Source organism: Pyxicephalus adspersus, chromosome 2, assembly GCF_032062135.1.
Source record: "Pyxicephalus adspersus chromosome 2, UCB_Pads_2.0, whole genome shotgun sequence".
Lineage (NCBI taxonomy): Eukaryota > Metazoa > Chordata > Amphibia > Anura > Pyxicephalidae > Pyxicephalus > Pyxicephalus adspersus.
In genome coordinates, this window is record NC_092859.1 from 88,679,644 (window position 1) to 88,696,433 (window position 16,790).

Genomic DNA, 16,790 nt, shown 5'->3' on the forward strand with positions numbered 1-16,790 from the left:
TGAGAACAGTCTGTATTAGAGGCTTATGGTGATAAACGTTATAAAATAACATGTAAGAGATCTATAATCTTGTTAATTGATAAACAAAATTACTAAAAACCAGCATAAAGGTTAAAATAAAATATCGTCACTATTATTTTTCTCTCTGCCTACAAAGCCCTTTGTCATCTCCAATAACCTGTATGCCCTTGGCTGTGGAAAAATGCTGCATACGGCTATGTCCAATCCAGAGCGCATTAAATTAACAGAACATAATGCTGTTTCTGTTTTATTTAATAAAATCACCTTGGGGACCAAGATACAGCTTATGATTGAATGTCTTGCTGTATGTCTGTTTGTATGCCCTCTCTAAATATTAAGACATATTGCACTTTGTGTACGTTTTTGTTTTTTTGTCATTAACTTTAGTAAATTCATATAGGTAGCAATGACAGCCTACATTTTTCCCACAGTGCAGGTTTTCCATTAAGTGAGATTACCGGTGTCATCTGAAGTGATGATCTACGGTGGCACCTTCTTCTCTAAAACATATTGACCAGCTTTGTTGTACCAGAAGGTTTGGAGTTACTTCCCCATATTTTAGATAAAGACATCTTACATGGTAATGATAAGTTTTGAAACATTATTTGGAAATTTACCAGCAAGTCAAACAAAGTATTTTGAGTTGGAGGGGAATTAGTAAAGCACCTATCTGTTGTACCAGATTGTAGGGCAATAGATTTCATTTAAAGTGATCCTCTTGTTTCCCTTAAGAAAATAGTCATCTGCTCCTTGCAGTATATAAAGTTGATTACTTGCCTTTTTTATGGGCAGCAAGTGAAGTCTTTGTTTTTCTCTTTTTTCACTTCTGTGTGTTTTGGATAGCATTTTATTATTTTTATCCAGTATTTATATAGTGCTGACATATTACGCAGACCATAGTCATGTTACTAACTGTCCCACAAAGGAGCTCACAACCTAATGTCCCTACCATTATTATTATTATTGTTGTTAAACAGGATTTATATAGTGCCAACATATTCAGTGCTGTACATTAAATAAGGATATTACCCTGCTAACCTTACTTCCATAGTCATATGTCATACACCATAGTTCATGCTACCAGCCTCTGTCACTACAAAATTAATGACATCTGCTGGGGGACAGGTTGGTTTATTGTTGTTGCAATGGTAATTGTTGTAACAAGTCTCTAAGGTAAAAAAAAAAATAAGTTATTGGTGGAATTCTTTGAAGTCTTTTATCAAGATAATGTGTTTTTTTTACTGAGTGTACATTCTTCTTAGCATTCATACCTGAGAATACAGAATACATAGGAGGTTGGGCAATCCAATTAGTTTTGTAACTAGCATTTATAACTGCAGAGTAAACATGTTGCTTATGGTTTATTTATTAAAGCATGGTTTTATCTGCTGAAGTATTTGTTCAGCCACTCCTTTCATTCACACATCTCTGCTCTACTTCACAGCCATAAACTTACGTTAATCACTGGCAAGATCTCTGTCCTTTGCTTTCACAATGGGCCTGATTTAGAAAAAAGCTCTCCGGCTGGAGTGGATGCACTTTCATTAGTGAAACTGGGTAATCCAGCATACCTGGAATGGTTTTCTTCACAATCATTTGCTTTTTGCTAGCAAATGTTTTGAATCCTGTACCAGATCTATTCAAGGTTTGCTGTATCACCCAGCTTCACTGATGGAAGTGTATCTACTCCAGCCTTAGAGAGCTTTAATACCTCCATACTTTACCATTGTCCATGAATGTATGCTCCCCGTCCGAGCCCGGGTATTGAATATATTTGGATGATATGTCAGTAGACGCTTGGTTCCCAGTAAAGGCAGTCCAATTTTTCTGAATTTTGTCAAGGGGAAACGGAAAATTAGAACTTAAGTATTAGCATGTGCATTTTTTTCTTTTTTTCATTGATGTTTTATTTTAGGTCCCAATTATAATATAAGAAAATATTTATATGACCACAACACATCAATATATCAATACCTTTTCAGTCTGGAAAAAGCTGTAATTTTGAATGCTGGCGTCTTATGTTCCTCCTGTGTAGCAGGAGTTTCTATTGCAAGACTGAAAAGAATTATAAATAATTTAGGCTAATAAACTATTCACACCCATGTATGTTAATTATGTGTGAATAAACAAACAAAATTTATGTAAGCTAAGTTGAAAAATGTTAAATTGATTTTTGAATGCATAGCTGGGCTAAATGGGGGGTTTCACTTTGACCTGGGAACAAGAACTAATAGGAGGTGGTCATCATGTTGGAAAGTCAAAGTCAAATCCCATCTATGCTGCATCCAAGTCTTATGTTGTGATGGAAATCCCTGATGCTATGAAGTCCACCGCATAAAAAGAACTTGGCATTCTTGGAAACAGATTTGCTTAACAACACCCCAATTTTTGCATTCTTGAGAATGACGGTAGTTTTGTGCCTTTTTCAATGTATGGTTCTTCTATTTTTGTTCTTTTTAAGGTATGGAATCTATGAGCGATGCAGAGAGCTAGTGGAAGCAGGCTATGATGTGCGACAGCCTGACAAAGAGAATGTTACACTGCTTCACTGGGCTGCCATCAATAATAGGATAGATCTGGTGAAGTAAGTATCACATCATGAAAATTGCATCCTTGTCACTATCTCACAGCTAGGAATGTGCCTATGTCATGGCTACCCTGTACATGTTCTGCATGCAGACTGCATGGCGACAACTATGTAGAATTTGTGATTTACAGAAAGCTAAGCTTAGAACCCAATTCAATGTAACAGGCAGATTTATAAAATGATTCATATCTAAGAATTTGATGCAGTCAATCTGAGATTATTTGTATGCTGTATCTGGTTATGTCATTAAAAGTGATTAGTGGTGTTCACAGAAGAGAACAGCTGCAGCAACTGAATTATATTAATGAAATGAAACGGCCTGGTTTCAGCAAATCCACCCTACAATTTTTTATTATTATTTAAACTTTATATATTTTCTTTTGTTTTTCTGCTAGGTTAATGCACTAGTTTGGTTGTCTGGATAAAGTCAACCTTCTTTGAAGCAACCAGTCAAATGTTTAGTATAGTTTCTCTTGTCATCCTTTTTTAATTTCAGGATAAGTGTATTTTGCATGCTATCCCCGTAATCCTTTCATGTTGCCTGCACAGACTGGCACCTTGTTTTCTTTATCAGGTGGTCTATAGTTTAATTTTTTTTTAAATAACATTTTTTATTTACAGAATAAAAAGGTGTGACATAAACAGCTATAGAATACAGTAACTAATGAGTAGATTAGCTTTGCTAGATTTCTCCTTTTTACAAAAAAGTAATTATAAAACTAATCCGGCCCCAGAAATAAACATAAAAATAACTTTTCTTATGCCAGCCCCAGTCTCCCAGTTCAAAAAACAATCCTCAGGGCAAGTGAAGAGCGAGCAAAGAGTGGAAGGAGGAAAGGAAAACTGATCATATGTGATCATAACATGGCCCCTAATAAGCACATGTCAGGGGTGAACTTAGAATAGAGAAAATGCCTGCTACACGCCAACAAAAAAGGACATTATGGCTAATAGTGAGATTGAACTGTATCACAGAAACAGAAATAAAGATGCACTGCTAGGTGAAGATGTTCAAAACATCATAGGTGAACAGAGTAATCAAAACAATCTTAAAATAAATCCCTGCAAACTCTGCTCTTCTTTTTCCAGCATAAAGTCCTCTATAGATGTTGGATTGCTTCATAATATTTTTCCTTTCTGATCTATCGGATGCCTTCTACCCATTGTTAAGTATCCTCTAAGACAATGCCCATCCACCTCATTCTGTGTCTGCCACAGGCGTGTATACAGACTTCAGTGCTTGACTACACTTGCCAATTCAATAAGAATCTTTTTTTGTGACCTATAGGTCACTTCTGTTATCTGGTGACACTTCTTCTCTGTCACCTAATCTATTTCCAGTTTAGACTATAGGCACCCTTGCAGGGCTTTTGTAACTATTAGGACACCCATCCTGAGCAATGGTATTCCACTCCTTTTATTTAAGTCAGTGCCCACCAAGTGGCTCTTGATTTATTATTATTACACAGTATTTATATAGCACTGACATATTACGCAGCAAAGTCCATAGTCTTGTCACTAGCTGTCCCTCAAAGGGGCTCAATCCAATGTCCTTACCATAGTCATAAGTCTTTAATACAGTCTAAAGTCAATGTTTGGGGGGAAGCCAATTAACCCAAATGCATGTTTTTGGAATGTGGGAGGAAACCAACGCAAACACGGGTAGAAGCTCCAAACTCCATGCCGTAGTTCCCTGGCTAAGATTCAAACCCGGGACCTGGCGCTGCACAGGCCAGTGTGCTAACCTCCAAACCCCCATGCTTTAGGTGGTGACCTTATTCAATGTATCCATAGTCTATTTAAGGATTATTTTCTTCTTCTAAAGGGTTTTGTTAATATGTTCAGTATTTCACAACAAGACTTGCATAGTCACATAAATATGTGGTACTTCCTGGCCTGCCCATCTGACACAACACTGTTCTATTCTGGTTCAGTCCTCTCTGATAATGTGTGCACACCTTATATTGGATGTTTACAGCTTATACTCTGGCTGGCTGAGCTGCCTCAGATTTCTACAAATGTACTTCTTTTACTTGCACTAAGTCAATTACGTAAACTATATAGAACAATGTTTAAGTTGGCAGCCAAGACACTACCATTTTTCAATACAAGTCAACAGCGGCTGCCTTGTTTTGTCCGAACAGGCGGCCTTTCCGATTTGCTACTTGGCAACTAGAATTTGTCCAGCATTGAACATAACATAATAAATGCTTCCTGTGTGATTTATTTATATTGTAAATAACATGTTCTCCCGTTTTCTGTTTTGCCCTGAAACCATTTATTCATGTAAAAAGGCAAATAAAAGTGTTTTTGTGTTTTGTCTAGAAGCCATTTTTTAATTTAATCTGTTTCTAGGTTCTACATATCGAAAGGTGCTATAGTAGACCAGCTTGGAGGGGATTTAAATTCTACTCCTTTGCACTGGGCAACAAGGTAAGAATATTGTTTGTGGAAATAAACCAAAAGTGTATCAAAATACATGCAGTTCAGGTTTTACAGCTTATAAGTACTAGGATGCATTGGCTGCATTTGTTTTCTTTTCTTCAGGCTTTTTACCCTAGTTCTTCTCCTGGCACTTTTTCCCCTCTCTTGTATCTATGGAGGGAGCCAGTGTTGTCACCCAGGCTGGACTTCAATCATATTGCCCTTTGGTCATACACATTATTGCTTGTTAGAATGTTGGGACTAGTAGTTGACAAAGAGATAAGGTTCTGTGTGCTTTCTTTAGGTGCAGGAAGATCAGTAAATGATTTCTGTACTTGCTAAAGGTTAGGTTCAATACACTAAACTTGGTCACCCCCCTATCTGCGATGTTGAAAGAAAGATGGGTTACCACCAAGCTCCAATGCTACTGATTTCAGACCAGCGCTCACTGATGGCGTTTAGTTGACTTTGCCCCAGACTGACATCACTTGCAATGTCTGATAACCATCTAATCAGACTGCATTTGGTGTTGCCCTTGAATGCAGTAAACATTTTCATTTTCCAGTGCCTTCTGGTGCTAACCAAAGACAAACCCTTAGCCTTAAAAAAATATAATGTAGCCACCACAATTACACAATGGCTTAAGCTGCAATCTGTTACAATTTTATCTTTCAGTTAGATATGTTTTTTTAAACTATGCATCTAAAAACCTTTTTACTCAAAGCATTTATTGAACTACCCTAAGCCCTGTTTTGCCGAATAGATGGAATGTACTTCACAAGTGCATGGAAAATGAAACTTGTTGATTCCTGAAATCATCGGTGAAGTGTTAAAAGTGCTCCATGCAAAGTGGTGTGAATTATAATGTCGCTGACAGCTCTATTTTTAGTGTGCATTTAATGCATCAACTACTGAACGTGTGAAGGAACAACACAATTATTAAATATAAAAGGATCTCATTTAATAACTAAATTTTATGTATGTGCTAACATTTATATAGAAGACGTAAGTAACAAACCTGCTAACAATACATCTTCAAAACATAGTCCACCAGCAGTTTATACTAGCTGTCATTTGCTCCCCCGCTGCTCCATTTAGCTGCCTGGAGCAATGGAATTACTTGTAATGGAATTGCTTCCTGTGACAGCAATAGTGATTGGCCAAGCATTGTCACAAGTGTTCCATTTTTAAACTCATACTGGAAATCAGATTTAAGTCCACCTGGTACAATCTATAAAACGTGGTGGAACAACTTTACTGACGCTGGATTTTCACCTGACATTTTAACTGATGATCCTCTAAGGTGAAAATCTGTCATTGATGTAGACATAAAGTATGTACTAGACCAGTGTACTGAAAGGGATATTGGAAAATATAAGTGCACATTGTACATACATTTTGGTTGTTGCAAGCATGTGGCGCAAATGAGATGAAAATCAGTATTGGTTCTATATACCGTGTTTCCCCGAAAATAAGACCTACCCCGAAGTAAGACCTAGCACTATTTTCTAAACCTGCCCTAATATAAGACCTACCCCGAAAATAAGACCTAGTGTAGATCTGTCCAGTTCAGAAAAAAAACCCACCCAAAACTGTAATTCAGCCTAAAAAATCTAAAGCTTAATACCCCCATCTAAAATTTAAAATCGCACGTGGGGGTCCGTAACAGCCAGCCCACCCCTGCTCAAGATCCCCCTTAACTACATACAGCAGGTCAGAGGGGAAAAAGAAAAGAAAAGCATACATAAATTAAAAACCGGAGGACAGTACTCACCGAGTCGTGTTCTTTCCCTGTGAAGGCAGCGGGACACTGAAAGAAAGCATGCGGCAGTGCACACTGCGGAGCCGCGCAAGCCGATGCTTTCTTTCTAGTTCCGGCTGCTGTCACAGGCGGAGTGATACTTCATCCACTCCGCCTGTCAGAAGCCAGAACTCGGGCTCGCGAAAGGTAAGTTTTTATTTTTTATTTTTAAGACCTACCCCGAAAATAAGACCTAGTGTGTTTTTGGGAGCCAAAAAAAATATAAGACAGTGTCTTATTTTCGGGGAAACACGGTAGCTACCTAACTGGATATCCATCCTTTTTACAGACCAGGCTATCCAAAGCTTAGAATCTTTGACAGTCTGATTTATTTCTATGGGTTTTTTTACCTTGTGTAAAATTGCATTTTTTTGTATTTTGTAGACAGGGACATCTGTCTATGGTTGTACAGCTGATGAAATATGGTGCTGACCCCTCGCTGATTGATGGAGAAGGCTGCAGTTGTATTCATCTAGCTGCTCAGTTTGGACATACCTCGATTGTTGCATATCTCATAGCTAAGGGACAGGTAAGAAGAAATTAATATTCTTGTTTATTTGGTTCATTTGTAAAATTACATCAGAGATATAAACATTCTAACAGTCAGACATTTTACATGTTTGAGGATGCTTGCTTCTCTGCACTCCACTTATTCATCTGATTCCTAAACATAGTTACTGTCACCCTCCCAGTGGCATATATGCTTTCTTGAGCGCCTCCCCATCCATATGACAAAAAAAATGTTTTGTGGGTATGCCAAAAATGGTTGGAACCCTGTGTATATCTTGCACAGTTTGCATTGATACATTTTATCTACAATACTTGACTTTATATTTTGGAGGGTAACCATTCTGGTTCCTTTGTATTAGCTGGTACTAGAACTAGTATCACTTAAAGTTAGACTGTAACAAATGGTTACTTTGCAAACTAGATTTGGGAATCATTAGCTAGAGCAAAAAATGCTGAACAGAAAATCTGTTTACCTTTTAGTCATTGATCTTTTAACTTATCCTATCACTATGCGTGTTAAGTTTCTACTGTTGGGTGAGGTTTACTCATCTTTGTAGGAGCAGAATAAAAGCTCAACTGAACTTTCAGTTTACATTGACTAAAACATTCCTGGTAGAAGAACAAAAAATGTATGAATGCTTAAATTTGCTGTAGAGAAGGACCCTTGTTCTCTGTGGAATTAATGGAAACTCTTTATAGGTCCTATATGCCCCCTGTAGTGATATAACTAAAGCAATCTATACAGCAAGGTGCTTGAGTTTTACTGATTGCATAGCTATAGGTCTGACTTGGCAAGGGCATTTTCGATTCCTGCAGAAAGACCACGGCTTCCATTTGGAAAATAAGAGTCTTTGTCTACAGCATGCTGGCAGGGCACTGGCTTTCTATTCAGACTGTGGCTTCCTTCTAAAGAAAAGCAGCAGTAAGACTTTGTCCAGCTTTTGTTTTACCCCTTGAATGTATTCAGCTGAATTATTCTGAAAGTTTAAAGTTTTCAAAAAAAGGAATGTGGCAGTAAAAGGATAATGGGTTGCTTGATGGCAATTAATAGAAGTATCTTAGAATTGCAATATAAAATAAATACTTTGAAGCGCTATTACTGAACAAATACTGCTCTAACCCTAATAGTTTTCAGGAAAAGCTATGCAGTAAAATGCTCACCCAAGGTCATTTTTTTTTCCTTTCATAACTGCAGGAAACCAGTTTAATTATTTCTAAATTTTCCATTATGGAATCTTAGGATAAAAGGGTGGAGGTATAACTTTTCTATCCTTTTAAATTTTCATACACAAAGCCGACATGGTTTAAAAAGTTTTAGGACCTCAGGGTGACAGCTCTTTGCATGTTAACTAATATACAACAAAATCCACCTGGCTTTGTTCCTGCTTTTCTGTTCCATGGTGCATGACTCATTTGAAATTCTCTTTGCTGTAACTGCTTCATTTGCCCTTATTTTTACCATAACAATGAGTAATGTACTTCATTGACTATTTAAAGGTCATCTGGTTTTGTATGTGTCTTCCAGCTTCCAAGCTGCATAGACATTCTCCCAGCAGTGCTTGCACCCTATGGACACATTATCCCTTGTCATGCCGAATAAAAAACTGTACTCCAGTTGACCTCTTGAAGCAAAACTAAACCCAAAAATTAAAATAAATAAATTGCTATCAAGCACGACTTTTCTTTGCAGAAGGGCCAGCTGAAGTCCCATCTTGCAATAAAATACTCTTACCTGCCTTATCACATTTTTTTTTCAATTGCACCCACCTGTCCTTATTCCAATGTGGGCACCACCATCTTCTTATGATAGACTTCAAGGTAAAGGTTACATGCATATTTTTACATTTATTTATTGGGAGCTTTGCAAATGATTTGTAAGTGTAGTAAATCACTGTTATGATGTAGTCGGGTCTTGTCCTCCATGCATAATAAGAGTTGATAGCCTGTGATTGGACATGAAGCAAAATCTGCTGGTGCAGTCCCCACTTTTCTCTCCACACTTATAATTGTGTTCAATGACTGCACACAGATATGCTTATTTATTGTTGCTGTGTTTGCAACTTTATTTTGTCCCAACTCTAAAGATCAAGAATAATTACTCTATGTAATTAGAACATATATATGCACGATTTTAGTATGTTTGAAAGAGGTGAAGACACTGGACAGTTTGATTACTTCCTCAATAAGAACTAAGAAAAAGATTTTGCAATGAAGAATTTTTTCCAGTTATTAAGGATTCCAAAGAGGTTTGTTTTTGTCAGCAGGTGGCGCTGCTACCATTTTAATGATTTATTTAGGAACACTTGCTACTGCAGTCAGGAAGTATTCAGGGAAAATGTAGACATGCTGCAGATCTTTCTGGTCATATGTTTTTTTTCTTTTAATTAATATTTTCTACATAGGTATTTGCTATGTATTTTATTCTCATTTTCTGCCTGCCCTAGGACACAAGGTAATTGAGCTTTTGCTTATTATATTCTGTCTCTCCAATATTAATTTAGTTTATTCTTTAAAAAAATGAACATTCATTTCACAACATGTGTATAGGTTATCTTTTTATATGAATTTAGCATCACTTGAGCTTGGAGTTCAGAGTGTAAATTCTGGTATTGACTTTTAATGTTTCATTTAATATTGATTATTTTCCATTTTTACAATGCACTGCTGTTTGATTTAATCTTATGTGACCTAAGTTTGTTTCCTTTATTTTATGTGTGTTCTAACTTGATCAACATTTGTGTTTCAGGATGTAGATATGATGGATCAAAATGGAATGACTCCTTTAATGTGGGCAGCTTACAGGACACACAGGTAGCAATTAAATTTACTGATCATTGGATGCTACGTGTTGGAAAACTTTATATTGTTTAATTTGTTCAAAACATTGTGTAAGTGACCAGCTTTATTTACTGGTTACTTACCCATGGGTTTGGATTGACTACTTTTGTTCTGTGTGTGCCTATAATACATTGACAGCTAAGGTGCTTATTCACAATATACCAGTGGGTAACACTTGATTCATTTTAACCAAGGTTAAACACAGTTTTCTGTTTTAAATAAGCTTTGTTGCTTTGTATTGTTTGAAAATACTATAAATTGCATCTATGTAGTGATTGAGTAGATCTTTGGTCTTCACTGGTGTTAAACCGTCACTGTAAATATAATCTACAGGTTTGGAATTTTGTTATGTAAGTAAAATTTGAAATCTGAAAAATCGCTGACAGAAATTATTCTATGGTTTCCCTTTTTAAGGTGTTTTTGCTCAATTTTGTTTTTCAGTGTGGATCCCACTAGACTGCTTCTTACCTTTAACGTGTCTGTCAATCTTGGGGATAAATACCACAAAAATACTGCACTACACTGGGCGGTTTTGGCTGGAAACACTACAGTTATAAGCTTGCTTCTAGATGCCGGTGCCAATGTTGATGCTCAGAATATTAAGGTAAAGTTTTTTTGTTTTTTTACACAAAAAACAGAATGTATCAAGTATGTTTGCAAGAATCCTTTAGATATCATTTTTATTCGAAATTTCAAATCATGGATCTAAGTAATTAAACAGAAAAAAAAAACTTTTAAAGTGGTGATCTGTCAAAAATATCTGCGCAATTATCAAGAATCATAAAAAAACAAAATACTATATATATATATATATATATATATATATAGTGAGCTCTTATGAAACATAAGTGCACATACCGTGGAATAAAAAAATAACCCCCCCCCCCCCCCTTTAAAATGTTATATTTTGATATCGTACAACTATAGCTAAATGTTTGACCCAAGAAATCACTTGATTTGCCTTAAATCAAAGCATGTTTCCTACCTGTGTTCACTGCAGGGAGAATCACCACTTGATTTAGCGAAGCAGAGGAAAAATGTTTGGATGATCAACCATTTACAAGAGGCAAGACAAGCCAAAGGCTATGACAATCCTTCATTCCTCAAAAAGCTAAAAGCAGATAAGGTAAAAGGTTGCATTGTATTATTGAGGGGGGGGGGGGGGGGAAACTATGCCTATTCACATCATTGTGCATCAGTGATGGGCATTATGCTGCAATTTTATCCATCAGTGTCCTATAGAATGCACTGCGGGAAAATGCATTCCTATTTTGAAGCATAACATGTGCATTGTGTTGCAGCATTTTTGGTCTCTCTGCCTTTTTATTTCAGAAATTATGGTATAAAGAGAATACTTATGTCAGGATTACTAAAATTCTGTAGTTATACAAGCGCACCATGTAAGGTGGAGTAACTTTTAAGGGTTTGTATTTTCTTTCCATGCTAACATGTGAATGAATCCACAAACTCCATATCTGTGCTGTGGGTCAGTGCAATTGGCTATCCTACTTATGACTAGGAAGACTTTCCTCAGAATCTCTGTATGTTTGAAAAGCACTGGGTAGTTTTATGTTATGTATTGATTTTATCTTAGAAAAAATCAGGGATATATATTTTCTTTTTATATCTATATATCAGTCTCAATATGGACCTTTAGCTTTATGGCTGTTTTTTTCCCCCCCCCTCAGGATTTTCGGCAAAAGGTGATGCTTGGAACACCATTCTTGGTAATTTGGCTGGTCGGTTTTATTGCTGATCTTGACATTGATTCCTGGTTAATTAAAGGTCTCATGTATGGCGGTGTTTGGGCGACAGTGCAATTTCTATCAAAGTGAGTGACTTTTGAAACATGTTTAAAAATAAAAATCAGTCAAGGACATAACTTTAATATTTATAATACAATTGATTAGGTTTCGTCAAGTAGCATGTACAAGCAACAACTTAGACACTGACTAGTCAGTATTAAACCACCACATTTCTAAAGGCCTCTCTGTATCATCCCAGTTTTAATTATTTTTTTTGTGTAAGGCAAAACAATTTATGGTTTAAAAATGAATTTATACCTTCAACCTTACAAATACTTCAGCTCTTCAGCCTAGGTAAGGTTTGAAAGTCTTTCATGGGTCGGAGTACAGATTCAACACAGTAATGTCATCTTCTCCTCCAGACTTTGTTACTTGTCATCCTCAAACTGGATACATAGATTGCATTGTGTAGGGGCCACACTTATACTGCTCAAGGAGAACAATGTAGACAAGGACCAGACAAAATAGAATACCAGAAAAATTGGTATGAGAAAATTGACAAAAAAAAAAAGTGAATTCGCAAAGGTTTTGAAGAAAAGTGAGCTATGCCAGGATCTTATTGCTGTATTGTGTAATATTACCCTCCCATCTTTAAATTGTAGCATGAAGGAATATACACGGTATGATCATCAATGTAACAATTCTCATGTTTGCAATTAAACCTCACTTAGCAGTAAGGGAAAATCTTACCACCAAGGAAACCAATAGCTATCCGAATCTAACCAATGTTCCAACTCTAACTATTGTATTCAGAAAAGGAAAAAGAAGTGTTGCCAGGTGTTCGTTTAAAAAGTTAGTTGGTCATACCTCTATTTTTAGTGGATAGTTAAACTACCCAACTAGTTTAAGTTTTGAGTTTACCATAATATTAGGTGAATTTAAAATATCTAAAAGGAAGACCATCTGTAGGCTGACACTTCATGTTGGACAGGAATAGATAGGAACTACAGCAAGGGGAGGTATTGACATTGTAATCCTTTCCACAACGATTTATAGTTGGTATGTCTTATTTCCTTGGACTAACCTTTCCAACTATCTCTCATGAACCACCTTTTGTCTTAATGTGGGCTATGACCACTTTCATTCTAATGTTAGAATTCAGTGGTTCATTGTGTAAACTCAGTTGGCATTACAGCTAAAGCCCAAACCTTATACATGATACATAGGTTTTAGTATTGAACATTCTTCTGTATACCAAAGCATATTTGGCTGTTGGCACACCCACATATGTAAAAGTGGATTTGTTTTATTAAAAAAACAAAAAGCATAGCAATAAAGCTGCTCCTCTAGCAACCTGTCACATATTTTCCATTTTGGCCTACCTGTACTACAGCATATTTTCCCGTGTACTATCATCACCTCTCGTCTTGGTTACGTGTTCCAAATTGCACTTATTCATAAATAATTGTTTTAATACATTCCAAACTCTATCCCTTCTTTCTCCAGGTGCTTACACTGGTGTTACTGCTTTTGTCTAGTGTTTGCAATCAGCACAATGTAGCAAATAGTTCCTTTTTATTCAGGGGAGCATGGAAAGCTGACACATTTCTTTAGGAGTAATTGTTGTTAGTAGAATCTTTAGGAGGGAACACATTGTAATGCCGTTTGTGTAATGCCATCTGTGTCTGTGAAAGATTTAGTACTGGTTCACTTGAGGTAAGCCTTAACTCCCATGTGTTCTTTCATCAGTCACACTCTTTTATTCTTGTGTGAGCGACAGATTGTCTTCATCTTGGACCATTGGATTATCTGTCATTTTTGTACATTGGAGAAAACATCAGATATATCTCTATGATAAATATTACTTGGATATTTCTTGCAACATGCAGTTGTATATAGAGGTTTTTAATTGCATGTGTGAACCAAGGTTTTCTCAGTAAGATGTTATGGCTTTTACAGCTGTCCACACACAGTCAGAATTTGTTTAAAGAGCTGAACTTTTGTAAGCAAGATTTTCTATTTTATTGAACAGAATAAGGTTGGATTAATTGAGCTGGCTATAACATACACAGCTAGTTGTGTAGCTCTGATAAAATGCACAATTGATATGTGTTCTGTTTTGGGGAAATGGGGTCTTGTGGTCTGTGACCTTCATTTAGATAACCCACTCATCACTGTAAATTATTACTCTATATTTAAATGTATTCTGGAGCACCTCACTGAGAAATAACATGTAGATGCATACAGTTTCTTTTACAGCAGCATCACAAGTGTTAACATGTTGTTAGTTTTCCAGAAGCCATGTTCAGGCTAGCATTAGGAAAATTGTGGCATTTACCGCATCTAGGCGCCTAGAGGCTCAGAAGAGAGTGACAACGGGTAGTAACCACTATGCTTTTCAGGGATTTACAAGATGCTGCAAAGCATAGCAGTGTGGTGCCCCCCCACCCCCAAAGCTATGATAAACACTACCAATTCATGTTCATGGAGGCAGCTGGGGTGATAAATCACCCTTGGATTCAGCATGTAGAGCATGCAAAAACATACATCCTAGAAATAAAATGGTCCATTCATAATAATGTTCATTTTTTGCAAGTGGTTTTAGAGTTAAAACTGCCTGTGTTGTGAGAATACTGCAATATTTGTAAGCCCTAAACCTTAAGGTGGTCGTGCAGGTACAATCCGACTGACCTTGAAGCAAAAACATTTCAGAGAGGTCTATAAACTTGTAAGTTTGACCAAAGTTTTCCAATTAAAAAGTTCATTTGCTGCATATATTCAGAAAAATCAGATGCAAGTTCATTGTTGCATATGTGATGTTTGGAATTGTTGTTTTTTATTTATTTTTATTCTTGATTTATGAGAGAATTTTTAACTCTTCTTTTTATGTTCCAGGTCATTCTTTGATCATTCAATGCATAGCGCACTTCCTCTTGGGATTTACCTGGCAACCAAGTTCTGGATGTATGTAACCTGGTTCTTCTGGTTTTGGAATGATATCCTTTTATTCCTTTATTTTCCATGCTCATAATAATACCCTGACCGATGTTCTAGTCCTTCCCCATTTTACCAAACCCTAGAAACATATTAGTGAGACTCCCTCTCACACTAGGTATTTTGGCAAAACTTAACTTTGCCTGGTTTGTGAGATCAATCTATTGGTATTGGATATTGAAAATCTGCATTCTATGAAAATGAGCTGGAAGCAAGGCTGTTTTGCAAGTACATTTTCCTTTTTAGTTGCTGGATTTCACACACCATTTTCTTCCTTGACATGTTTTTAGACGAGCTCGGATTGGATCATGCTGAGCACATTCAAGTCTGGAGTATTGTCTGTAAAATGACAATTTGTTCCAGAAGCCAGACTAGCTTTTCCTCCCGTTTCCTCCAATCTGCTTTCCCCCCATTTCATGCTTTTCATCCTGCTGACTCATACCTTTTGCTTGAGAGGCATTTGCGTTCTCAGATTACGTCCATTTGTGCTCTGTTCAGCTAAAAAGGCATGAAGTGCTCACATAGCTACATGATGAGGTTTGTCTAGACTTGTGTTGCATATATGTTGCAATGTTTACTGAATCATACATGACTGTATGTATCTGCTCGATGGCTGTGACCTTTCACAAGCTTGATGTGATTTATTTCAACTGTAACGCAGTCATTTTTCTATTGCATTTATCTGAAAGCCCAGCGAAGATGAGTGATAAGTACAATGAGTGTGCTAATAAAGCCTTTAATAGTATTTTGGAAAGTGGTAGAAAATTTAATATACTTAGCTGTAACAAATGATATGTATTATAGTGCCTCACACAGCTATTTCATGGTCAGGGATGTTTATTCTTTTTTATGCATAGTATAGGCTAAGTTCAGCATGTTATGTGATGGTTGTGGTTGAGTAATAAGACATTTTAAAAACCCGAGTGACACCTTTATGTAACTAGGGCTACACACAGACTTTTCTGTGATACAATCAACAGGTAAATTCCATCATTACTTGAAGAAATACTTATGGATGGATTGGATTGGATGGATGGATGGATGTTTTTAAAGACTTTTTACTGTATCTTTATCATACATTTGGGGAATGAAATGTTTGTGTATGCTATTGATTTACATATTGGCAATATATGTATTTCTAAACAAAACGTGTCAAATTTTAAAGCTGTGACACTGCAGGAGCTTTTCCTAAAAAAGCTAGAAGTCAATGATAAACATGAGTTTTGGTTGCCTTGAGCAATGAGTGTATATGTGTGTACAGATAGATACATACTACACTCAAGTTGCAGCCTGTATTTGTAAATGCCAGTATTCTACTTGATAAGCTTGCATTTACCTGTTTATTGGATTCTCTGCCTCATTATTGGTGTTACCGTCGGGTAGCTTTTCTGTAGGTACTCCATGTAAATGCAACCAAAGAGTTAATACATATGAGGAAGAAATAACACAAAGGATTCCATTGCCAGTGTAGAATTTCTTTTGTGTTTTTCGAAATGAAAGCTATGACTAAAGACATCTTGTCAATATACAGCAACTCGGTCATGCATTATTTAAAAGATATTGACATAGCTGATGTGTGACTTGGTAGTTTAGGACTGCTGGAGAAACTAACACCTTGTTATACCTTTGCTCTTTGCTATTGGCACCAGGGTGGTCTTTTATCTGCTCCATTTTGAAATAATGGCATCCTTTTTGGAAACTAGGGGCCCTGTGGAGACATCTAAACCATGGCAGCATTCGTTTTATTTTGTTTTTGTCATGTTATCTGTCTTTGCCATAGTGTGGATGAAGCGCCAATGCCCCTCAATCTTCTTACTGATGTCGCCAGATCTCCCACCGCTCAGGTGCAAGATCGGTTTACATAGCCGCT

The 16,790-nt window shown here is 36.6% G+C and overlaps 1 protein-coding gene across 1 annotated transcript in view; it reads left to right on the forward strand.

The window, feature by feature from the left end:
- The window catches only part of ZDHHC17 (zDHHC palmitoyltransferase 17), a gene marked incomplete in the record, with an annotated part of 33,851 nt that overhangs the window by 5,623 nt on the left and 11,438 nt on the right, over positions 1 to 16,790 (forward strand). The window contains 8 exon segments of the mRNA XM_072401396.1: positions 2,483 to 2,605; positions 4,964 to 5,041; positions 7,218 to 7,362; positions 10,090 to 10,154; positions 10,623 to 10,785; positions 11,182 to 11,307; positions 11,870 to 12,012; positions 14,822 to 14,922. Coding sequence (XP_072257497.1) covers positions 2,483 to 2,605; positions 4,964 to 5,041; positions 7,218 to 7,362; positions 10,090 to 10,154; positions 10,623 to 10,785; positions 11,182 to 11,307; positions 11,870 to 12,012; positions 14,822 to 14,922 — 944 coding nt within the window.